The sequence below is a fragment of the Nerophis lumbriciformis genome, linkage group LG10 (assembly GCF_033978685.3).
Source record: "Nerophis lumbriciformis linkage group LG10, RoL_Nlum_v2.1, whole genome shotgun sequence".
In the NCBI taxonomy this organism is placed as follows: Eukaryota; Metazoa; Chordata; class Actinopteri; order Syngnathiformes; family Syngnathidae; genus Nerophis; species Nerophis lumbriciformis.
The window spans coordinates 23,681,664-23,708,237 of NC_084557.2; the positions used below are offsets into that span (position 1 = coordinate 23,681,664).

Genomic DNA, 26,574 nt, shown 5'->3' on the forward strand with positions numbered 1-26,574 from the left:
TCGAGTTGCAAGTCTTTTTACATTTTGTCAAGTCGAGTCTAAAGTCATCAAATTCATGACTCGAGTCTGACTCGAGTCCAAGTCATGTGACTCGAGTCCACACCTCTGGTGTGTACGTGTGTGTGTGTGTGTGTGTGTGTGTGTGTGTGTGTGTGTGTGTGTGTGTGTGTGTGTGTGTGTGTGTGTGTGTGTGTGTGTGTGTGTGAGTGTGTGTGTGTGGGAGGGGGCGTGTCTGTGTCTACTATCAAGACGTCATGGCGAACCCCGAAGCCGAGTTTCTTAAAATGGAGATATTTTCAGTACGTTTCTTTTATCGACCACAAAGAAAAGAACATTTTAGTTGAATGTAAGTTTCAAATATGCTGAAACAGCGACAAAAACAACATGCTTCGACGAAGCTAGTAAAGAGACACACACTTCACCTCCACCTCCAACAGCGGCTGGATTTTAATGAGGCACTGCACACTGAAGGTACACACACTCTGTCAATTCTCTTATATACTCTTTCATTTTAGACTTTTAGAGTGTTTGATTATCACATCACTCTAAATGTTTAGACTATAAAGTTCACAAACCTAAAGAGGGATGCTAGTGGGCCAGGCTAATATTTCCTTTCCTCTAAACTAAGTGGGGAAATGTGTAGAGTGTTCTGGGCTTCAGACATGATTTTATTTCAGAATTCCTTGAGAAAACGCCTGGTTAGGCTTTATGTATGTAGTGTGTGCCTTTCTTGTTTTACAGCTATGTTGTTATTATGCTGTTTGTTACTTATGTATGTTATGTTGCAGCTATTTAAAATAGTTTTGTCAATTTGTTCTGGTCTGAAACAAATTGGCCCTTTAAAACATATCTTTGTCTTTGTGTGTTGTATGTAGACCACATTGCTTAGCAGAGTTCAGTGATGCAAATGCATGTCAAGTTGATCAACAGATTGTATTATTCTCCAGTGCAATAACGGTACTAAAATGAAGGCTAAAAGGGCATTAAATGGGGCCTTAAAAAAATTAAAAAATATATATAAGTAACTAAATAGTTACTTTTCACAGTAACACATTACTTTTTGGTTTAAGTAACTGAGTTAGTAACTGAGTTACTTTTGAAATAAAGTAACTAGTAATGTAACTAGTTACTGGTTTTCAGTAACTAACCCAACACTGTCCCCAATCTATCAGCTGCATTCACGCGGCAGGCGGGGTACACCCTGGACAAGTCGCCACATCATCGCAGGGTCAACACAGATAGACAACATTTACACACTAAAACTAATTATTATTGAAATACCGTGTATTAATAGACATTTCACTAATTCCCTGTGTCAGCTAAAACACAAAATTGACATTTTTTTCGGATACATTGCATTTCAGCGACTTATATGTACACAATGAATCAAAGTAGTCCTCCCGCATCCTTTTATTTCTCAGTATAGATTATATGATTTACAGCATTTTCTTGGTCTTACAGCAGATGGGTTGTATTAAAAAACAAATATGTATCTAAATCAGGCAATACTGTACTATCAAAGCATGCAGATTTCATCGCACCAACATGACCTTTATGTAGTAAGTAATTTACAAAATGCATCTAAAAACAATGCTGACATAACTAATCAATCACTGATACAACAGTCAATCCCTGCCAGGCAATACTGTGCACAATATATATTTTACAAGCAACAAATCAATATCAGGAGCCATTAACAGTTGGTTTCGTTCTCTTGTACGACATGCTGACCGTCTTCTGTGCATAAAGACAAATATAAACGACCGTCCGGCTTGTGAAGCACTTGTGTTTGCCTGTGGAACTGCAGCCAACCTGAAGGAAAGATTTTGCACAGTGAATTATTTAAGCTGCAGGACAAAGTCTAAATAAACACCATGGACAATCTCACACTTGATCAGACCTGACCCACTTCTAAATCCATCAGCGTCTATGTAGGGCACGGCAGCATTCATTGTGGTGTTTTTTTTAATTACATTTTTATGCTTTATTCAGCACAGACATAGAGAGAATGACCGTGTTCCTTGGTTACTATCTTTTTCTACTATTACCTGTATAATTAATGACATAGAATGTACGAGGTGAAAAACACTTCTTGTTACAGCTGTACAACCGTCAGTACCAGTATTACAGTACATTAAGCAAGATACACAATACCCGGTGTGTAAGAATGGGACCTGGGCCAAGGAAAACTAACCTAATTTGGTGAGGGTCTAGACAAACAGGTAGAGATACAGGAATCACAATGAGGAAATATTCTATACAGACATATGATTTGATTGTTTCACCAAAAATCTGAGTAAAAATTTCATGAGCGAAATTTCCACTAGCTCTATTCATGTATTTTTTGCTCCTGAAAATTAATCCGACAGTCCTTTCCAGTAATGTCAATTAGTTTTTCATTAAATGGTAGATAACTAACTGTACCTAGAACGCCGATATGCCACCTCTCTTGGTGTGACGTCAACTACAGAACTGGAGCCAATTTCCCCGCATAGGCAGTGTGGATAAAGGCATGTAAAATTATTATTTTGATCACTCCATTGCATGTTTTTGTCGCCCTGCTCCATGATGACTTCAAAACTGAAATGGGTAACATTATGAGCTAAAAATAAGAAATATATTTGGACTTCCCTGCTCTTCCATCTCCTCTATTATAATATTATATTATTTATATTATTTATTATTATGATTGTCTATTGTAAGCGAACTGTGGTGCTGAATTTCTCCCTAGGGATCAATAAAGTATTTTCTATTCTATTCTATTCTAGTCCTTAGACCAGTGGTTCTTAACCTTGTTGGAGATACCGAACCCTACCAGTTTCATATGCGCATTCACCGAACCCTTCTTTAGTGAAAAATAAAATGTTTTTTTTTTCGAATTCAAGACAAAGTTTTGTTTTTTTATTGGTGCACAAAATGAACCGTGCATCAACATCACCTTGTTCAAAGAACAAAACCAACACAGTGCATGAACTCACAACAACTTACAAACATGCAAATCAGTCTGACTTCTGCTGTTGCTGTATCCACAAAGCCGATAGGGAGAAGTTTTTATTTACACGATGAGTCGGGTGTGTCTTGACCTCCGCGGCGGAGGCTCCGTCGAACCCCTGAGGCCGACTCACCGAACCCCTAGGGTTCGATCGAACCCTGGTTAAGAACCACTGCCTTAGACATCCATATCCTGTGTTTCCTCATGCTCTTTCCGCATTCCCTCAAGCATATTGAGGGAAATATCAGTAGAAGAGGACTCAAAATAGAATGCTGGCATATTATCTTCTTTTTCTCTCATTTTTGAGCACCGGGTCTGCTCTTCTTTCTCTTTTTTTCTGCAGGTTCTGACTCTTTCTACCTTCTCGGTTAGCTCCTGATTTTCCGGATCGCTTTTGGCTTGATTCATTAATTTTTTCTCCGAAATCTTTTTTCTCGGACGTCGGAATCATCAAAATGATTTATGCAATTTTACTCCTCTTGTCCCATTTTGCTCAAATCAATTTGACTGAAAAGGTCCATCAGTTCCTCATATTCCCATCATTGGGAAATGTACGCAGGCTGACCCCTTCTTTAGTTGTATTTCTACAACCTGCAACAATGCACCGGACAGACATATTTGATTATTCCTTCAAAGGCTGCATGATAATAAAATTAATCTGGATGAAGATGCTACCAAAACGTATGCTACGCAATATAAAATTGCCTCCAGCCATCCATAGGTGACATCAGCAGGCTGATGCAAGCCTGCCCACATTTTGGAGCTAAAAATGGGTATTCCAAAATGTGCTGAAACTCATTTGAAAACTTACTATCTATATATTATATACTATCTATTAGTGTTGTCCCGATACCAATATTTTGGTACCGGTATCAAAATTATTTCGATACTTTTCGGTACTTTTCTAAATAAAGGGGACCACAAAAAATTGCATTATTGGCTTTATTTTAACAAAAAATCTTAGGGTACGTTAAACATATGTTTATTATTGCAGTTAAGTCCTTAAATAAAATAGTAAACATACTAGACAACGTGTCTTTTAATATTAAGTAAGCAAACAAAGGCTAATTAGTCTGCTGACATATGCAGTAATATATTGTGTCATTTATCATTCTATTATTTTGTCAACATTATTAAGGACAAGTGGTAAAAAATGAATTATTAATCTACTTGTTCATTTACTGTTAATATCTGCTTACTTTCTCTTTTAACATGTTCTATCTACACTTCTGTTAAAATGTAATAATCACTTATTCTTCTGTTGTTTGATACTTTACATTAGTTTTGGATCCATCCATCCATTTTCTACCGCTTATCCCTTTCGGGGTGGCGGGGGGTGCTGGAGCCTATCTCAGCTACAATCGGGCGGAAGGCGGGGTACACCCTGGACAAGTCGCCACCTCATCGCAGGGCCAACACAAATAGACAGACAACATTCACACTCACATTCACACACTAGGGACCATTTAGTGTTGTCAATCAACCTATCCCCAGGTGCATGTTTTTGGAAGTGGGAGGAAGCCGGAGTACCCGGAGGGAACCCACGCAGCCACGAGGAGAACATGCAAACTCCACACAGAAAGATCCCAAGCGCAGGATGGAACCCAGGACCTTCGTATTGTGAGGCAGATGCACTAACCCCTCTTTCACCGTGCTGCCTCGTTTTGGATGATACCACAAATTTGGGTATCAATCCGATACTAAGTCGTTACAGGATCATACATTGGTCATATTCAAAGTCCTCATGGTATAGTACCGAAAATGATTCATTAGTATCGCGGTACTATAATAATACCGGTATACCGTACAACCCTACTATCTATATACTATATTGTGGGCAATTTTACCTGTAGACATTATTTTTAGATCTCGAACTGTGAAATAAGTGCCAATGTTGTCAGCGTTAGAGGGGCCTTTAAAGTTTGACTGCTAAATAACACACAATGGGGCCAAATAAAGTTGCAAATGCCAGCAGTTGGATCAATAAGGTGATAAAACATTATTGAATTAGAGTAAGAACTCGTAGCAAAGTACAAAAGTAGCGTCCGCTTAGTGCAAATGTGTAATATCGAATGCGTAATATAGCTTTGGATGCCCTGTGTTACTGTTTATGTAGTTTTGATGTAGCAAACTTACATGAGGCTTGTTCAGGCTGTGGGGGAGGTTGCATACAAATAGGAGGATGGTCTCCAAACGTGGCAGTCATCACTTGTAGGAGGCTGACCAGGTCACACTCCCCCTGAGACACGGATAGGCAGGTCAGTCGGCCAAACGCACTTACGTCTCACCAGCAGCCGGAGCCGCTCACCTGCTTCCAGTCCTGCAGGTAGGGAAGCAGGACCTCTCCATTGCTGGACACGTAGCGTCCTTGCAGGATCATCATCTCACTCGTGGGTCTGACGTAGCAGATGGGGGCTGACTGAGGGTAGCTTTCCTTCAGCCACACACACACGGGAATGGTGTAGCGCACATCTGACGTGGCGGCAGATTTTATGTTATGTTTGCACTAACATGAACTGATAGACAATGTCATTACCTTTAAAAAAGATCGGAATGGTTCCTGTTAGACTCATCAACACCTTGGTGGTTCCATCATTGTAAACTGTACAACAAAAGTCATTTAAAAACTCATTTGAAAAAAGAACAATCAACAGTTGAGATATTTCTTACCATAGTCATTCACTACTGGAGAAAGGCTTCTGAAATGAATCAGTGCAACATATATTTCATGGGCTACCTGCTTGCGAAGATATGTCTATAGAACAGAAAAAATACACCAATCATGAATGGGCTCTACGGAGCAGACAATAGGGGAAAATTCAAGATTTTTCTTACCTTTGGCAGCATTTTCTTTAGGGAGTTTTTGCAGTATGTCATGATTGTTTCTATAAACAAAACCACGTCTTTCCTTGTGTCTTATCTATCCCCGACTAACCTTTGCCGTTACTTCCGTATGTTTAGAAGCTATCAGACAACTTTATGACTGATATAAGCCAATAAGAGAGCGGTTTCATGACCAACATAGAAATTACTGGGCTACACGGCTCAAACAAACATTGTTTGTGACCTAATTAACCTGGGATGTCCACACTTTGTCATACCAGCACACATGAGATGGCACAATATGTTGTCCCCAAGGTGCCAGATTTAGTCGCACAAAAGCCATAGTATGTACATAAGCACTGAAATAGAATAGGATATTAATTGATAGAGTACAAAACCCAAAACCAATGAAGTTGGCACTTTGTGTAATTCCTAAATAAAAACAAATAGAATACAATGATTTGCAAATCCTTTTCAACTTATATTCAATTGAATAGGCTGCAAAGACAAGATAGTTAATGTTCGAACTGAGAAACTTTTTTTTTGCAAATAATCATTAACGTAGAATTTAATGGCAGCAACACATTGCAAAAAAGTTGGCACATGGGCATTTTTACCACTGTGTTACATGGCCTCTCCTCAGTAAACGTTTGGAAACTGAGGACACCAATTTTTTAAGCTTTTTAGGTGGAATTCTTTCCCATTCTTGCTTGATGTACAGCTTAAATTGTTCAACAGTCCCGGGTCTCCGTTGTGGTATGTCACGCTTCATATTGCGCCACACATTTTCAATGGGAGACAGGTCTGGACTACATGCATGCCAGTCTAGTACCCGCACTTTTTTTACTACGAAGCCACGCTGTTGGAACACGTTGCTTGGCATTGTCTTGCTGAAATAAGCAGGGGCGCCCATGATAATGTTGCTTGGATGGCAATATATGTTGCTCCAAAACCTGTATGTACCTTTCAGCATTAATGGTGCCTTCACAGATGTGTAAGTTACCCATGTCTTGGGCACTAATACACCCCCATACCATCACATTTTTTAACTTTGCGCCTATAACAATCCGGATGGTTTTTTACCTCTTTGGTCCGGAGGACACAACGTCCACAGTTTCCAAAAACAATTTGAAATGTGGACTCGTCAGACCACAGAACACTTTTCCACTTTGCATCAGTCCATCTTAGATGAGCTCGGGCCCAGCGACACCCAGAAGCGGCGTTTCTGGGTGTTGTTGATAAATGGCTTTCGCTTTGTATAGTACAGTTTTAACATGCACTTACAGATGTAGCGACCAACTGTAGTTACTGACAGTGGTTTTCTGAAGTGTTCCCGAGCCCATGTGGTGATATCCTTTATACACTGATGTCGCTTTTTGATGCAGCACCGCCTGAGGGATCGATGGTCCCGTGGTCCGTAATATCATCGCTTACGTGCAGTGATCTCTCCAGATTCTCTGAACCTTTTGATGAGATTACGGACCATAGAAAGTGAAATCCCTAAATTCCTTGCAATAGCTCGTTGAGAAATGTTCTTAAACTGTTCGACAATTTGCTCACGCATTTGTTGACAAATGACTGAGTATTTCATGTAAGCTGCTTTTATACCCAATCATGGCACCCACCTGTTCCCAATTAGCTTGTTCACCTTTGGGATGTGTTTGATGAGCATTCCTCAACTTTCTCAGTCTTTTTTTGCCACTTGTGCCTGCTTTTTTGGAACATGTTGCAGGCATCAAATTCCAAATGAGCTAATATTTGCAAACAATAACAAAGTTCGAACGTTAAGTATCTTGTCTTTGCAGTCTATTCAATTGAATATAAGTTGAAAAGGATTTGCAAATCATTGAATTCTGTTTTTATTTACGATTTACACAACGTGCCAACTTCACTGGTTTTGGGGTTTGTAGATTAGTAGGATTACAGTGCATTCGGAAAGTCTTCACAGTGCTTCACAATCTATGTTACAGCTTCAGTCCAAAATTTAACAATTCATTTTTTGTCCTCAAAATTCTGCAGGCAATACCCCATAATGACAATGTGAAAAATTATTTTTTGCAAAAATATTAAAAATAGACAACAAAAAATATTAACTTTACATAAGTATTTATAGCCTTTGCTCAATACTTTGTTGATGCACCTCTGACAGCAATGACAGTCGAATGCAATAAAAATAAAATATAATAAATTGTGATGCTGTAGTGCAAATAAAGGGACAAGCTGTAAAAACATGGATGGATGGATAGACCAAATAAAATGGAAAAACCCAGTTCAGCACCGTTGGGACACATGGTCAATGGAGATTGGTATCCATTGCAACAGAGCACTATCAGAGTTCAGCAGTCTAACTGCTTACTGGAAAGAAGCTGTTAATCAGTTTGGTGGTCCTTGGTGATGCAGAGAGCCCTCTGGTGTCTGCATCTGCTGATGAAGATGTCCGTGGTGGTGGGAAAGCTGCTTCTCACAATCTTCTGAGCAGCTTTCACCACCCTGTGCAGTGCCTTCTTCTCTTCAGACGTGACACACATGTATGCTGGTGCAACAAACATGTTGAATGAACTTTATATGTGAAGTAATTCATGTCATACATGAATCTTTTTTTATTGCTCTGCTGTAGAAGAGTGGGGAAGTTTAGAAGAAGAGACAGATCAGATCGTCTGACTAACATAGATGAACAGGAACATCCTCATCCTCAGTGGGTGAAGACCAGCATATATTCTAACCTGTGCTTTCCAACTTTCGAGAGGACCCAACTATTCGTAAAAAAAAAAAAAGACTTTGAAGACTTTGCAGCATTTAAAAATCAGAGAGCTACATGTGAGGGGTCTCCTTTAACACCACCGCTGAAGAAAGGTGTCAGGACTTGGTCAAAAATAGGACTCAGATGCAGAGTGGAGAACAATCCGGCAGGCTTTTATTTTGAAATGTTTCCTTTCCATCTCCCGAGTCAGGGCAATACAACAACTGCTATAAACTTTAACAACTGGGCGAAAAGGTTTCACAAGAAGGGAACAAACCGAAAATCACTCCGAAAGGAGGAAACAAAAATCTCAATCTCTACACTAGCGAGGACTATAACTATGAAATTTAAACAACAAAAGACGCTCCAAAATGAGGGGAAAACGATGGGCTATAAAGCTTCTACACTGTTTCTGGTCTAGAGAAATAATTAACAAAAGGTCACTCAAAAGTTAGGAAAAGAAGAGACTGTAAAAGTAAACTGAACTCACCACTTTGACTTGAAAACTTTACAAACAAAAATTCACTCTGCTTAAGAGGAGAAAAGGAAAATACCAACTTGGATATTCAGGATCTGGATAACTCAGAACAAGACGAGACAAGGCTTGGGCATGATGCTGGAGATGCACGAGACAACGAGACACTATCGCATAGAACAAAGGGAGGCGTGGGCTTATAAGACACATGGGGTAAAGGGGAACAGGTGGAAACAATCAGGGATCAGGGATGACGTCAGACTGATGACAAGAGGAAGGGCAAGTGGCCTGAAACGAGAGGAGAGTTACTTTTCAAACTAAAACATGAAATTCACAAGACAAAAAAACCCAGACAAGACATCCCTCACCGCGGTGTGACAAAAGGAGGCACTTCTTTGGCATGCCAACCCACTTGATCTGCCTTAGCGTTCCTAGAATCAACATGATTTGGGCCAGTCAAATCCAAGTGTAAATAATAAAAAGGCAGAAAATGACAAGGAACAGTTTAGATAAGTTGAGGAACTGGCTGAAGATTGTCAATGATCTGGATGTAACAGAGGAAACAAAGATGAAAGGCATTCTTTAGAGGCAGGCCTCCTCTGGACACCAGTAACGCAAGCACCTTAGCCTGCGGAATCCAGGAAAAGTCAGTATAATGAGCGAATGATTTGACCTTTTCAAGGTTGCTGTCCCATCAGGCAAGACATATCCTCCAGGCTTAAAGGTTTTGGTCCAAGCTTCTCAAGATGGTGGGCTTTAAAATATATCATGTCAAGGATACATTTGCTGTTCAAGGGTTTGGAATTGGGATAGCAGTCATGCGCATGGTAAAGACTGTTCCCAAAAGAAGTCACCTTTTACTCTAACTGCTACTTCACCTCAATCTCAAACTCAAACTCATCGATGAATTGCTAGCCAAGGGTCTTCCAGCAACAACAAAAAAACATGTCCCAAAGTCATGCCGTTTGTCTGGTGACAAACTAATGAAGAGAGTAGAGAGGGTCAGTGACGGTAAGTAAGAAAATCCTGAGTTGGCCATCACATGTCTGTGATGATGGCTTCTGCATAGTTGAAGGATCCTAATAATGTCAGATGGTCGACAAAAACAAAGTACAGGGTCAGATAAGAGGACCCTCAGTCAAATGGGAGCACAATGACAACATGAGTGGTGTTTACCTGTGTGACAACATGCTACGCTTCTGTCGCATGACAAGCAGATTCAAGGAATGGATCTATAGCAAGTGATTGCTTATTTCTGTGGTGTTGCCATCACAAATTCCTGGATGCAGCACACGTTTGACAGCAGAGTGTTCAACTGATCATGAACACGGAACAGTTCCTGGATTTCAAACTGCATCTGGTAAAAGACCTAATGAACTACCAAGAGCCTGACTGCACCGGCAAGAGAGTCAATGGCAGTGAGGAGAAACAGAAGAATCATTAAAATAATATGGAGTCCGGCACGTGTCAGAGATCAGTGGCATGGAAACATTTTCCAATGAGGGCTGCATACAAGTCTTGTTCACGAGTGAGGGAAGAGTTGATCGTGAGATCGACAGGCAGATCGGTGCGGCGTATTCAGTAATGCGGACGCTGTATCGATCCGTTGTGGTGAAGAAGGAGCTGAGCCGGAAGGCAAAGCTCTCAATTTACCGGTCGATCTACGTTCCCATTCTCACCTATGGTCATGAGCTTTGGGTTATGACCGAAAGGACAAGACCACGGGTACAAGCGGCCGAAATGAGTTTCCTCCGCCGGGTGGCGTTGCTCTCCCTTAGAGATAGGGTGAGAAGCTCTGCCATCAAGTAAAGCCGCTGCTCCTCCACATCGAGAGGAGCCAGATGAGGTGGTTCGGGCATCTGGTCAGGATGCCACCCGAACGCCTCCCTAGGGAGGTGTTTAGGGCACGTCCGACCGGTAGGAGGCCACGGGGAAGACCCAGGACACGTTGGGATGACTATGTCTCCCGGCTCGCCTGGGAACGCCTCGGGATCCCCCGGGAAGAGCTGGACGAAGTGGCTGGGGAGAGGGAAGTCTGGGCTTCCCTGCTTAGGCTGCTACCCCGCGACTCGACCTCGGATAAGCGGAAGAAGATGGATGGATGGGCTGCATACAGAAAAAAATTCAAGGATCTGGGGGCCAATTAGATACATTCTGTACATGACCGATACCAAAACCTGTACAATAAAAGGTCAATATATGCTAAACTATCTGAACAAAACATTAATCTTAGCTTTGTGTTATAGGTAACAAAGCAAATTAAATGAATCATGATTATTTTATAACAATTTTATTTGTATTCAGGATTTACTCACCTTCTCATAAATGTACACACACTAGTTGTGCTCGAAAATAAACCTGTATTGCCTAATCTAACCCTTTGATATTTAAATTGTGTTTGTATTATTATTTGCCAAACAAATTTAATTCTGAAATTTAAAAAAATAATAATTTGGAGACATTTTCATCTTTACAGGATTCATAGAAATGATGAAAGACCACATACATTTCAGGTCCCATTTTTTAACCTCAACTTTTTGGTGAAATGTTCCAACCCCGGGTGTTTAGTTTGCCTGGAGAATGTGTCGTGGGCCACACTTTGGACACCCCCTGCTACAGATGGTAGAGAGGTGCCAAAATCAAGGTTGCAAGGGCAAAACATACAATTGCAATACTTTCCTCTGCATTAGAAAGAAGGGAACATGCTTCCTTGTTGTACCATAGCTTAGAATTAATACTATAGTGGGTATGCAGTAAAAATTAAAAATATGTTATTCTATATAAAATTATATGCATAGTTACAGTGGTCCACACCACCCATGTTGTCATATGACTAAGGGTCCTCTCATCTGAACCTGGATTTTTTTAATTTTTTAGCTCAAGAGGCAGAAAATCACCAAAAAACAAGTTGACATTTTTTTTATAAATACATATTCCATTTCTGCTAATTGGCAACATGTAAATGCTTTTTTTCAGTTAGTGTGTTTCCGTTCAGTCTACTACTTGGATGGCTGATCATTGAAACATCATCCCAGCTTTACTTGCTTGTGTTCATTTTAGTCATGCAATAAAGTGCTACCACAGTAAATGTATTGAACTGGAAAATATTATTCTATTTTATTGCAATTTACACTGCAGGCTGCAATAAATTGATCTTGTCCTTTACACATGTTCATGCTCTGTCCTGTAGATGGCAGCAGAGTGCATATAGGGCATAGTATATTAGTGATGGGACAAACACACTTTTCTCTCAACATCTTTTTATTTCTGCCCTGCAATACATTTATCTTTTCTGTTGTTTTTAAAGAGTACATACATCTTAAATAGCTAAACATTTTCACAAATTCCAAACACACTTTCATTCAAGGGAGAAAGGAGCCCTTGGAACTATTGGAACCGTGACTGGAGTCCAAACCGCTAGAGGCGTGTAGTCTTTTTGGACTTTTTTACTTGGGCTTTACTGGCTAAGTATCCATGCGGTAACATTACATGACATTCAGAGACGATGGAAATGTATGCATAGATTTGTGAAACTGCTGTGGAGGTGGTATATAAAGATTGACAGCTGTAGACAACAAGCATTCAATTATTAATTAGTACATGTCACACCGTTTTCCATAAACATGTTTCAGTATAAGGTGGATGGAGTGGAACCAGGTCCTCCCACATCTATTGGACATTTTAAACACAGTGTCATTGAAATGATATCTAAATACACATTCACAGTTCACATCCGTCAAACAAAGAATGAACAGTAGTTAAAAATTATTCAGCCTACACACAGTAGCGAGGTTGATCACTTTTAGTGGCTAAAAATGTACAAAATGGGGTGGATTAGAATTTGAAATATGCTTAAACAGGTCACTTCTGCAGGGAATTAACTAGTACTTTTACATAATCAAAAGGAAACAGTCACTTAAGGACATCTAAATTGAGCAAGAGTGATGCAGTTAGGCTTTTGGTGGTTATTTGTTACATTTAGCAGGACTTGGGTTTGTTGTATTTTACCCAACAAATCCTGTACAGCGTGTGGCTAAACTTAACATGCTTCCTTTTTTCTGGAGTGGCACACATAAAGGAGGTGCTCACTGCTTACTGTATATACAGCGCTATGGACAGATCTGAGCAGTAATTCTATCAAGGTAACAAACAAATACAGTATTAGGGAGAACAAGCATTGCGGAAAAAAAGCTATGCAACCCCACAACCAGCACCAATCACACATGAACGCCACACATGTACAGTATACACACAGTTAGGACAGTTTGAGGGTAGTAATGTGTGTGGGAATTTTGAGCATTCTGAGGCGTGTAGTGTGTTACACTCTGCAATTGTTTTTTTTGTTTTTTTGTAAAGACTTTGACACGTGAAATAACTGTCGCACATATTGCGGTCGCTTTCAAAATAAAGGTTAATTCTATTTAAAACTGTGTAATTGTGCAAGCATAGCATGTTGCTCCTATCATATTCACCTGTAGTCACTGTGCAATTGCACTGTAGCCTCCCAGTGCATTTTCAATTAGACAAGAACCCACTGCACCAGCACCCATGTTCACATGTGTCATAACTTGTATTATTATTAATATTATTATTACTATTTCATAAAGACAACGCTTAGCAAATAATGTAAGGCATCTGCATTCAGAACCAAAATGCCAATCTCTTTTTCATCATTCACCAATCATGAAAAATACCTGAGCACATGGTGCTCAGGTATTTACTGATCATCCACCCACAAAATACGTTCCAGTTCAAAACCAAAATACATTTTTTTTTTTTTACAGCAAAGCTAACAGTTAAAACCATAACATCAAATTCTACAAATTCCCAGGTCTGCCTCTACCTTTAAAGGGAGGTAGTTACATGTTCTTTTTTTTTTTTCTCCCCCAAAGTGGGTTATGTGTGTGGCAAGCCAGGAAATCAATGTCCAATGCCAATCCAGGCCCAGTGAGAAAAAACAGGGCACAAGTGGAATGAGCATTTCAAGATGAGGTGTGGTCCCGATGCAGCCCTTGTTGGACCAGTGTTGAGACTGAAAACAATAAGTTAGCTACCGAACGACACCATGCTTGGGTTGACCTATGTCTTTAGTGGTGTTGCTCATTAGTCCATGTGGACCACAACAAAAAGGTGGGGCAGGCCAAGCTTGTTCAGGTAGCCACATTGGCAACAGTCAAAATCATCTTTTCTATAAAAAGGGCTCTGGTTTAGACAGCGGATCGATTCCTCTATCTTTTCATTCAGTTTTTCTCTTCCTATTTTCAAGTCCATGCGGTGGCTTCTTGTGCTGTATGGCATTTCTTTCCAGGCTGTGAAGGTAAGCTGGGGGATAAAAATGACAGCGTAACAGGACGGTGTGAGTGTTTTGATTTGTACTTGTCAAACTGAAATATGAGCACACCAGTTTTAATGTTTTACATTGCAGAGTTACAGTGAAACCTCAAAGGTAATTCCAGGAAACTTATCAACCCACAATTATTTTGTACAATTTTCCTTTGGAATTAACGGAATTGTTGTCGTCACCATATTATTATATTATATTATTTATCATTATTGACTGTATTGGTTTAAAAGGGTCATATATTGATTTTTTTCTACATTTTAAACACTTCCTTATTGTCTAAATAACATGTAATGGTGGTTGTTTGGTCAACATTTGGCATACATTATGTTTTAAAGACCATCTTCAAGCCTCTTTTTGACCGTCTCTTCAGGATGTGCCGTCTTATTTACGTGGGTCCCCGTCGACCACGTCTTCTCCCCGTCAGCCATGTTTTAGTTTTTAGCGCTTCCAAATCGAGTCTACTGACAGATAAGTTAAAACTATGTCCTACTTTTTTATTACAGATGGCAACAGCCAAGGATCCATGTGCACGTATGAGCCACTCAGCCCCACAACAAGACTATAGAGAAAAAGAAGGAACTTATAGACTACAGTGTTAGACTACAATGGCAGACTCTCTACCATATATGGCGATATCTGCTAATTGTAAAAATGTCACAAGTTGGGCAAATTCCAATCGTCTCGTTTAGTGGAAGTATGAAGGAAGGCAAGATTTTTTAATAAATATCTTCACAATGCCTTCATGGTTGGATTTCAAATTTTCAGGACTTATGCAGATCTCATATACACAAAAACATGTACCAATGGTTTTGCAAATAAGTCCACTTTTAGTTAGGGATGTTTCTATCAGGAATTTATGCTGGCAATACCGATTATCCATCCATGAGTGAGATCAGCCGATATCAATTCCAATACCGATCACATGTTTTAACTGTACATTTACAAATGCACTTATGGTGAGTACTATTGACAGTTCAACCATATCATCACAATATTCATACTAATTCCTTATACTCTTGTAGTTAATACAATTGTTTGAATAAAACAAAGTCAATAGTACACAATAAATAAAAAAATACTGTCTATTATTCATTGAAATCCTTTTTCCCATCAAAGTCCTCCTGTGCCCAGGGACTTAGCCTGAGTTTGTAAACATTAACAAAAACAAAAAAAATATTTTGAGAAAATAGAAATATTGATCTAATTATTCTAGTATGGATCATATACTAATATTAGCCTTGGCGTCGACCACTACCATTTTATAGATTGACCTGCCCTTTACGTGGTGTGTACTGACTGACAATGCTGACACCAGACTGATGAACAGCGTTGTCCTACATATGCTTGTCAACATATTTGGACTGTGAAAAATGTTAATATTAGACATAATGACTATTCAGCAATATTCTTTTCTAATTTTATAGCTGTTAGATGACTTAAGTGGCTGACTAAAACTCATTCAATTGATGCATTTTTGGTGTCTGCTGCAGTGTTTTTTTCCGTTTTTTCATAAATTTGGAAAACATTTCTCGCAATATGCATTTTCTTGTGGCTAGAACAATCCAACACTTGCTCGCAGTTAGTGCCAGCATCTTCCAGCATGCACCTTCAGCACGCAAAAAAAGTGGGTTCTGGATCGCTTCTAAGATGCCCAGAAAAAGTGGTACATAATGGTTGCTGTATTTTTCAAAATATATCAAAACGCCACAGGTGATAACATAAATGTGCAGTAAATGTGTGTCTCCATTGTGAAAGTCGCGTAGTACATGCAAAACCCTCATTTAAATAAGGCTGTCTGCACCACTTTTGCACTTGTTATCAATTGTACACGCAGTCTTAGTAGATCACACGCAACAAGCCCACTAATAGTTTGCACACACTGTTTAGCATGTGGTATTTGGTCCTTAGAAGATCAGGCCCTATGTTTTACCTAACATAATGAATAATCATGATTTTAATATTGATAATAATAATATTGATCATTATTTTGGTCATAAACGTGCAGCTTTAACACATTAATATGTATTTGTTTATGTTGTGTACAAAGTGTATTTATAATATTTTGTGCAAAGGAAATTTCATAATTTTTGGAAGTTCATCTTATATTTGACATTGTTTATAGGGTTAGGTGCAATAAGTGTTCAACTTCAGCCTAAACTCTTTCGGTCTGCAACATTTTCAATTTATGAATGTACAACTGTTTGTTTATGTAAAACTGTTTGTTTATTTTGTTGACCACTGACCGAAGAAATAATAAACTAACTAACTACCGTATTAATGCAGGCTGAATTGGTAAAGACATAAAAAGTTAGAAGCGTAATTTTCAGTGACGGCATTCAATATGTCTGACGCAGAAGATAAACTTTTACTTGTGTTTGTAACAAATAAATATCAGCAGAAAATTTGATACCGGCATGATCCGATTATATAGCAACATTGGCCGGTAATATCAGTCGACATCCCTAAAGTTAACGTTTTTCTCTTATTGCCCCTTGTGTAGACTAGACACAAAAAGCGAAATAACAAGGTTTGCAATATGCATGATGTCTAAAGTTTTGGGACATTGGACATCAGAGGCTCTAGGGAACTTTTCATTTCATAAAGTAGCAGTCAAAGGAGTCTCACCTTCATCACGATACCACACAGCGACAGCTCATACAGTCCTGACCACTCTCGTCGGGTGGGTTCAGCTTCCTTAGCTTATGCTGTCTAATTTCCCTGACCAGTGTGTAGAAGGCATCCTCAACTCCCTGTGTGGAGAGAGAGAGACACACACACACACACACACACACACACACACACACACACACACACACACACACACACACACACACACACACACACACACACACACACACACACACACACACACACACACACACACACACACACACACACACACACACAGATTGCATGATGGATCCATCGCTCACAAATGGATATCTTGCACAGTTGCACAATTCTAATTCTACAATTTCTGTAAGAATTCTGAGACCTTTCATGGCCATTGTATGAACATATATTTCAAGTCATACTGTATGGTTTTATTACAACATTTAAAAACCAGGCTAGCGAACACCAGGAAAACATAAAAGTGATGAGAATCTACAGAGCCCCTTCACTTTGGGATAATGAGCACATCCTCTCAGGGACAGCAAAGCTGTGTCAATGTTACCATGACAATCATCTTAAATACTTTTCATCCAAATATCATACTAAGTGAGAAAAAAAACGGCCATCACTTGATTTTTGCATGCCCTTACATGTGTGATAGCACGACAGACCTCCTGCTGGTTCTGTGATGTTGTGTAAAGGTGAGGCTGCTGTATGTGGCTGCACATAACGTGGTACAGTGAGTCAGAGATGCCGGCTGCGCACCAATCACTACTTATGAGACCTTTTCAAATGCGTTTCTGTTTCTGCTGGTTATGAGTCACTGCCTGCAACACTGTAAAACCATTTCAGCAACACAAAACAATATATTGCTGAGATTTTAACAGTTTGAGTGCTTGAAACATTCAAAAAAAGATAGAATGTCTCCACTCTCTAAGGCTAAACTTGATGACTACAGAAAGGTGCAGCACAGTGTAGGTGTGCATTTGGTGTTATGGACCCAAAAATATATATATTTTTACCCTAGCTACTAGCAGAAAAAAACGGACTATAGTTTGTTTTAAATCGGACCAAAAATTGAATCAGGGGTCAGTGCATGCATACTGACAGTTGAACAATCAACAGTTGCTGGTATTGGTTATATTGTACTTTCAAAATGGTTTGACTAACTGTTGGTTAAAGCTTATTGTCCACTATGTACCTGCCGTGTCTTGGCGGAGGTTTCGATGTAGGGGATGCCGTAGGAGCGGGCAAGTTCCTGGGCTTGCCTTGTATCCACCGTGCGTGCAGGGAGGTCACATTTGTTGCCCACAAGCACCATGGGAACATCATCTGAGTCCTTCACTCGTTTGATTTGCTCTCTGCACACAAAACAACATGGATCCATAACTGATCATTAAGATTCTTAAGCTGTTTTCCAAACTGCCCCAAAGATGCAATGTTTAATCAAAGTGCCATTTCCCTTGTCAGAGAGCCTTACTGCCTCATTAAAGACAGCAGCTACACCACTGGAGAGCCAACCACCCAGGGAGTTCTAGGACCCTGAGGAGGATCCAGTATCGCTTGTGTAGGGGTGTGTGCTGCACTGCTGAAAGAAGGCGGACACTAGCTCGGAGTGAGGGAGGGATGGAGATGGACGACAGGCAGGCGGCAAAGAGCATTACCTCATTTCTACAGTGGCCAGAAGGAAGTAACTCAAAGGAGGGGGTCCGATCAATCTGTTAGTTCCTTCTCCTAAAGCCACAGTGCAGCAGGACACATCCACCCCGTTTAAAGCCTACCCATCTGTCACCAACACCATTAATGGTGTTTACCAGCCTCAGACTATTGCCCTGTTATAAGCCAAATGAGGAAAGCGTTGCACAGAAATAAAATAAATTCACATACAATGTCAAATACAACATAAATTATATACAATTATTGTGACGCAACAGTGATGCATTAACCTACAAATGAACAAGTTACATTACTAAAATCCGGCAATAGATTGGTCAAAACTAATAGTTTAGCCACGTAAATGTTTACTTTGACAATCTGAATGGATATGAGCTGCCTTGTTTATTTGATGTATCTTAGATCAAAAGCCTTGTAAGGAACTCTTTCTCTTTCCTTGTCCTTGGGAGTACCATCACTGGCTACCTTAATTGAGTCAGGATCGATGTCATTGGCAGTGGCTGTAATCCTCCAGTTGGGGGCTAAGCTTTCTTTAGCCGTGTTAAATGCTACAGCATGACATCACCCTACCACTGCAGAGAGCTGGCACACACATAATGGAAACACAGCCTCTCTCTCTATCTCTCTCTCTCTCTCTCTCTCTCTCTAGACTCTCAACACACTGCATATACGAATTGGGTGCAGACTCATTCAAAAAATCAATGCAAAAGTGTGCACACACACTCATTAAAAAAAATCAATGTCATAATTAACTCATTATTTTTATTTTTCCACACCTGTATTGATGAATGTCCTCAAAGGACTTGGTGTTGTTGATGGCGAACACACACAGGAACCCCTCCCCCGTCCTCATGTACTGGTCCCTCATGGCGCTGTACTCCTCCTGGCCTGCAGTGTCCAGGATGTCCAGCAGGCAGGTCTCTCCGTCAATCACAACCTGTTTCCTGTACGAGTCCTGCACATATATGAGATGCGCTGAAGCAAAGATACCAGGTACACGAAAAATCTAAGTACATACTTGCTCCAAGCACATTGCTGATTTAGACAGACAAAGAGGATTTATTTTCCAAAAAACACAAAATGCCTTTTACCAATTAAAATATATCATATTTGATTTGGTTTGATATGATATATTTTTATTTCAAATATGAAAAAAAAAACAAGAGCAAGCCTGATCCAATACAGTGCTATAGCCTTATCAGCCATTATAACAAAATGAAAACAATGGAGAATAAAAAACGAAAAAAATAAACAAAATGAGCAATGGACTTTTTTTTTTTTTTTTTTTTTACATCTTTGAAAAGGAGTGAGAAGAAGTTTACTCTTATTTAATCCCACCCCTTTTCTTTAAATCATAAATTACTCTGAGCTAGAACTACCTGTTCACTCTTTGTACAAACGTAATGAACTTGTATATACATAAATTGTAAATATAAACATACATATGCACACTACACACATACATAGCCACACCATTACCACTGGTGATTATGGAAATGGCATCATGTCACAGCAGCAGCACCACTGCCTCAATACGATATGCTAATAGGAAAATTAGATGACATTGTTTCTAAGGCAGGTGTCCTACACCCGGGACTTTTCAGCCTCATTGGTGTGGCTCTCTGCTGAGATTTCTTCTTAACGCCTTAGTACGGGTTGTATAATTTCCGACTAAGGCCATGAATGTGTCCTGATTGGTGATTGGATGAGCGCGAGGAAGGCAGGGAAAATGGAGCTGGAATGTGCACGTAAGAAATGTCGGCTTCTTGGGTGTGCAACCTCAGTGGTAAGCTAATCATCAATATACAGTATGCTAGGGATGTAACGATATCAAAATCTTACGGTACATATTGTCACAGTATTAAGGCCAAAGTACAATATTATTGTGGAAGTGTCCAAAATAAAAATTATTTTGTAAAAATGCCATAGTGTGTAAAAGGAAGTGGCTAGAATGTTTAGGATGAACACACTGTTGAAAACAAACATAATGCCCACATGTGCTAATCATATTTAATGCAACAAACATGCATATTTAAGGACAATCTATTGTGCAGAAACGTCCACTGTTTCAAGCAAACATAAAAAAAAACCTTAAAGTTAAGTGTTTATGAAGTGACATCCAGTACAACAAGTCTAAAACAATATTTTTTTCTAATAAGCAGTTCTTCTGCAATAGACATTTTTTTAAATATCAGATTGGAAAATGCTGTTTCTTTGAAAAGTTAACTGACAATTTAACTTTAAAAGGTGCCATATGTAGTAATGTGGCCAGAAATGGTACTGCAATCAAGGTCACAATTCTGTAGTACCCTACCATTCTCCATGACTGAGGTTGCCAGATACACAGCCAAATCCAAATCCTACTCCAAGGAACTTCAAATGGCAATCGACGAGTCCTACGCTGTAGGTTTCTCTTGTTTATGCTTCTTGCAAGATGGTTTACTAAGTAATTATGCAAATGTATTTGCTAAGTTACGTGGCAATATTTTCGTCAAGAGTCGGGACGGATTGTTGGCATTATCCTGCTAAAATGTCTAGTTTGACCGCACGGACCACCATCAAATTAATTATATATAATAACATATAATACATTATATATCGCATAGGCCTACTTTGATGGCAAGCCAAAGCCAACAGTAAAATTATCGCCACAATTCGTTCAGCATAACTCCATGTTGCATCCAACCTGAAGCACGGCATTCTCTTCCATGTACGCACATCACCATCTTTCTGTGCAGAGTGCAATTCTATGAGCCAACCCACGTTACGCATAAATAATATAGCCTACTACAATATCAATACACAAAGTAGAAAATCATTACAAGTAATGCATTATATTGTGCCAAGCAAATACCACCCCATATGTACCTGATGCAGAAATCGCAATTAGTCGTGCTAATGTTGGAACGAATTTCCTCAGCGTATCAGCATACTGAGAACGAAATAGGCACTGACACTACCCATATCCACATAGGTTTTATTTGGGGAGGAGGAGTATATATTTTCTAGTATTTCTTATGTATATATAATCCGTTCATGAATGAGTATATGCGTTCGGCCACTATGTTCAATGGAGAAGTCTGATCTACAAAATTTGCAGGCAGCATACCCCTTCCCTTTCGAGCTGTCCTGGATGAACTCAAATTATTTTTTCCAATGATTTTGGAACTTGCAAGCGTACTTCTTCTTCTTACTCGTCGTCGCCATGTCTCTTCTTCGTTATTCTGCTTCGTCTCTGTTATGTTTTTGGACATTACTACTTGCCATAGTTTTGTAGCAATGCATGATGGGAATCCGGATGTTGTGTGTCAGTGTATTAACGTCCCGGCTGGAATAAACACACGCTGAGAAGTAGCTCCGTGCCTGCCTACTTTATGGGTTATAGATAAACCTATGGATAACGGAGACGTATATAATAGTCTCCTTTTCAGGTGAGAGAGGACGCTGAAGGCAGTGCCTTTAAGGCATGCCCCCAATGTTGTTGTCAGGGTGGAAAACGGGAGAAATTCTGGAGAATGGTTGCCCCGGGAGATTTTCAGAAGGGGCACTGAAATTCGGGAGTCTCCCGGGAAAATCGGGAGGGTTGGCAAGTATGATCGACATACAGGTCGGGCATATACTGTATTTCCTCCGTTACCCTCTATGTTGATGTGTCATTGACCGGGCTAGCATGCTAAGCATTCGTTGCCTGAACATACTAGCTTTGTTAGACACGATCATAGACTGTATTGGACAAAAATGTCCATTTCCATTTATTACAAGTAATAAGAAAACGTAAATCCCTGACTTACCTATCGAGGAGGAAATTAGCAAGTTTGGCGTCAGATGAAAACATCTTCTCCGCCTTCAATCGTCTCCATCTTTCATCCCCGATACAAATCCTCGTTTTGTTCCGGGCTTTGTCATGAATAAGTTGAGAATCGACGCCTTTTAGATTTACTAAGGTCTGACATGTTTAGTAACTTTACCAGTGGCAGTAGCTCGACGAAGAGGACGGTGCGTAACTGGCAGCCTGGATATAACACACTCACTGACTTTATAATTGGTCAAACAGTGGAGGGCGGGGCATCGAAATGAAAACAATAACAATATTTCGGGGCTGTAAATCTAATTTTGAAATGAGCATATCCCGGCTGAACTACCATTATCAGTTATAAAGGTATTAAAAAAGAACATGATTTATTAATGCCGTTTGACATATCAGGGCCATTTAATGATGGCTTGACATAAAATTATTACATATGGCACCTTTAAATAATGAAAATACCTCAAAAATTGATATTTAGCTCCGCTGGATTTAAATTGATTTTCAAGTGTGCAGTGTCGGTGCTACCACTGGCGCTTCCCCTCCATGGCGGTGTCACCTTTGAAACGCTCAAGACGAAGATGCTGCTTTGCTTTGCAGTACGCAGACTTTATTATCTACACCACAGAGGTTATGTCTTTACCAGGGTTTGTTTGTCTTGTTTGTTAGCAACATAACTCAAAAAGTTATTGATGGATTCTGATAAGATTAGGAAATTCCTCTTATCTACTACGAACACACTTTTCCTGAATATTTCCTCCTTTTCTCCCCTTTACGGCCTTCCACGCCCCCCAACCTTGTTGGTCCCGCGCTGCGCAGAGGATATGAGGGATACAGTTTATTTTCAGACTGGCTAATGCAAAAATGCCAGAAAAAACCTACACTCATCAAGTTTTTGTTTGACTCAGTCACACGTCACTGCATTATTGTGAGGATTTTGAAACTGCAATACCGCAATGTGAAAATGAAAATAAATTTTAATTCTGCAAAGACAGATTTCTTTGTCTGTAAAACTAAATAATACTTTAAGAACTTTGAAAGCAAGGTTGCCCAAACTTTTTGAGTTTGGGCCTCGAGTCAAACAGCGATTTTAAGTATGAATAATGGAAAGATGGCAACTAGCTTGAAAGAGGTCAGCATGAATAGGAATTACATTTGGTATGCCACCCTTTGAGAGGCCAAGCGAAACGACTCGGCGGGCCAAATTTGGCACACCTGTTTTAAAGTATACAACCTGTTATGTTTTGTTATCATTTATTTATTCATATTATTTTTCTTTAGCGGAAGATGGGGCAGAATGGCTCTTTTTGATAGTAAAAGAATTTCACCAAAAAAAGTGCTTGAAAAATACAGCAATAAAGTAGTCTCGTGAGACTCTAGACGTGTATTCATATTATTGTGGATTTTAAAAACGGCTACCAACAGAAGAATAAGTGAATTTAGTGCCTCCATACAATAGGTGGAGTTTTTAAACTTCTTTTTACACTTGTGTGAAAATGTAAAACGTGACTGCAGTAAAGAAGGTTTTTTTTAAATGCAAAAATATTAAAAATGAATAGCAATTTCAAACTTTGATTAAATGTTAGAATGTTACATAAACTCTACAGAATTTTTTTTTTATTGTAGATTATGTAATGTAATTCTACTTGGAATTTGCAAAATGTATGGAAGGCAACAAACCACTGGATTCAGCACGGTGATATCTGTGATAAAATTCATTTTCTACTTTCAGGTCATACAAACACCACATCAGTCAGTATTGAACCCTCCAATGTGCAGCCACAAAAACATGGGAGCGCCTTCCCTTTGTTTATTAGAGCATGGGAGCCAGGAATGCAAATACACAAAAAGGACATTGTCTGGCCAGAGGCAGGCGTGGTGAGAAAAAGAGAAAGTGAAGAAAAAAGAAGGAAAAACAAAGAAAAGTTATTTTCTTTTTTATAAAACCTTTTTTAAAGGGTCCTTTGAAAACGTAATCATATGAACACTGAAAAATGCCCAAAAGCAAATAATGTAAATTCAATTGAATAAACAAAAACCCCAAAACACAATTTATAGAGAATCCTTATATTTTACTTTAACTTTTGTACATATAAAATACATAAAATGGATATAGGAACATTTAACATCATTTTTAACTTTATTGAAGATTTTTGATGATGAGGAGCAAAAGAAATATGAGAGGGAGGGCAAGCCCCACAAACACTACCTTGTTACTTTGCTACAAGTTATTTCTTGAATTCAATGGTGTTTCTCACCTTATTTATCAAAATGTTGGCACTCATGTTATATCCAAGTATGCACAGACAACGGCTGAGTGCTCACACGACTGTCAACTTATGCAATCACACAAAACGTCACACTGTTGTGACTCCCCAGCTTTTCGTACTTACATGCAATCTTACGTGTTCTGGCAAACTGCCTGTCACCCCTTCTCCCTTGACATCAGCAGATAATACAAGGTGGAACTAATCTTTGAGGTAATCTGAGCATGCTGGGTACATTTAAAGTGACAGACCGCAAGTAGTGCTTTGTTGCAAGTCTTTAGCGTGAGGAACTTTCCAGTCCATCTTTGCTATCAAGGTAACAGTGCGAGACTAGGGCCCTCTACAAAACTACGGAAGACAGCCGGTAAGCACAATATCACCCTTAAAAGTATATTGCTACTGTACAGTATACTTAGCGAAGCAGTGTGGTGCGTTCTGTGACACTTTGGAAAATCGAATTCTCTCGTTGTCTTTGGTTGAGCGATTACTACAATTCACAACTTTATTTGGCTCTATGGTTTGTAATTATTTTGCAGTCGTACTCAATAAATAACAGCACAGTGACTGAGTTATCAACATATGATTAAATCATACTAAAAACAAGACAAGCTATGTCCCGATCTCAATACCATGATCGAAGACCGATATTTGCCTTTATTACCGGAGTGGTGATCAGCTGATAAGCTGCGGAGCCCAGCCAATCTCTACCACAACTGTCTCCCATTGTTAACATGCTAACGACAGTACTGTAACACATGAAAACTTACTTCAAAAGGGATGCACGCTCAGGTGGACTCAACTGCATTTCCATATTCCTTGTTAAGTGGCCTTGTGGTTAGAGTGTCCGCCTTGAGATTGGTAGGTCGTGAGTTCAAACCCTGGCGAAGTCATACCAAAGACTATAGAAATGGGACCCATTACCTCCCTGCTTGGCACTCAGCATTAAGAGTTGGAATTGGGGGTTAAATCATCAAAAAAGATTCCCGGGCGCAGCCACCGCTGCTGCCCGCTGCTTCCCTCACCTCCAAGGGGGTGAACAAGGGAATGGGTTGAATGCAGAGGACAAATTTCACCACACCTAGTGTGTGTGACAATCATTGGTACTTTAACTTTAACTTACACACATGCAGGAGGTGTGTGCTTGACTGCAAGCTGTAACAAGTGCATCGTCTAGAAGCCGCTTCTAAAATATTACCACCATGGCAGAAAATGAACAACCGGTAGGTTTCTTCCAAGCATTATCACTGCAGGACTAGAGGAAAAGGGATGTAAATAAAATATATAATGTTTCTCAAATAAACTGTCAATAAAATGTAAGTGCAAATGAAAATATAGCTTCACCACGTCAGTCTTAATTTTGTCGGTTAAAGGGGAACTGCACTTTGTTTTGGAATTTTGCCTATCGTTCACAATCATGAGAGATTTTTTTTACGATTTTAAAGATGATAAAAAACGCTTGAAAGATGTGGGTAATGGGAGTCACCATTGTAGCATTCAAAGCCCTCTAAAACAACTTCAAAACCCTCCAGCAATGTTTTATATACACACTGCAAGTCTATATATGATGTAGTAACATTGAATATATTACATATTGTTATGAACATTTATATTTGCTATATTTTGATCATTTTAATAATTTCCAGGACAATTATCACACACACGCACAGACAGTGCATATATATATATATATATATATATATATATATATATATATATGACTGTCAATTGATTACATGTTTAACTCTGATTAATCATATTTAAGATATGTGATTAATAATGATTACAGTAATCAAAGGTTAATATTTGCTTGCATGAATAACATTCGCAAAAGAAAATACCCT

At 39.3% G+C, this 26,574-nt stretch overlaps 2 protein-coding genes across 5 annotated transcripts in view; both read right to left on the reverse strand.

Moving 5' to 3' along the window:
- Window positions 1-1,693: 1,693 nt before the first annotated feature.
- On the reverse strand, window positions 1,694-8,343 carry LOC133612790 (tumor susceptibility gene 101 protein). The gene is made up of 5 exons (XM_061970480.1): window positions 8,235-8,343; window positions 5,529-5,594; window positions 5,301-5,464; window positions 5,129-5,231; window positions 1,694-1,812 (listed from the first exon to the last, which is right to left on the reverse strand). The coding sequence occupies exons 1-5, from the start codon at window positions 8,341-8,343 to the stop codon at window positions 1,694-1,696; spliced, it is 561 nt and encodes a 186-aa protein (XP_061826464.1).
- A 3,914-nt stretch (window positions 8,344-12,257) lies between these two features.
- Window positions 12,258-26,574, reverse strand: part of LOC133612519 (GTPase HRas) — a 52,818-nt gene continuing 38,501 nt past the window's right edge. For all 4 annotated transcript variants that reach the window (XM_061969986.2, XM_061969987.2, XM_061969989.2 and 1 more), the window contains 4 exons: window positions 19,438-19,616; window positions 18,189-18,348; window positions 17,000-17,124; window positions 12,258-14,352 (listed from right to left, as the gene is read on the reverse strand). In XM_061969986.2, coding sequence (XP_061825970.1) covers window positions 17,005-17,124; window positions 18,189-18,348; window positions 19,438-19,616 — 459 coding nt within the window. In that variant the 3' untranslated portion in view covers window positions 12,258-14,352; window positions 17,000-17,004. The remainder of the gene's footprint in view (window positions 14,353-16,999; window positions 17,125-18,188; window positions 18,349-19,437; window positions 19,617-26,574) is intronic.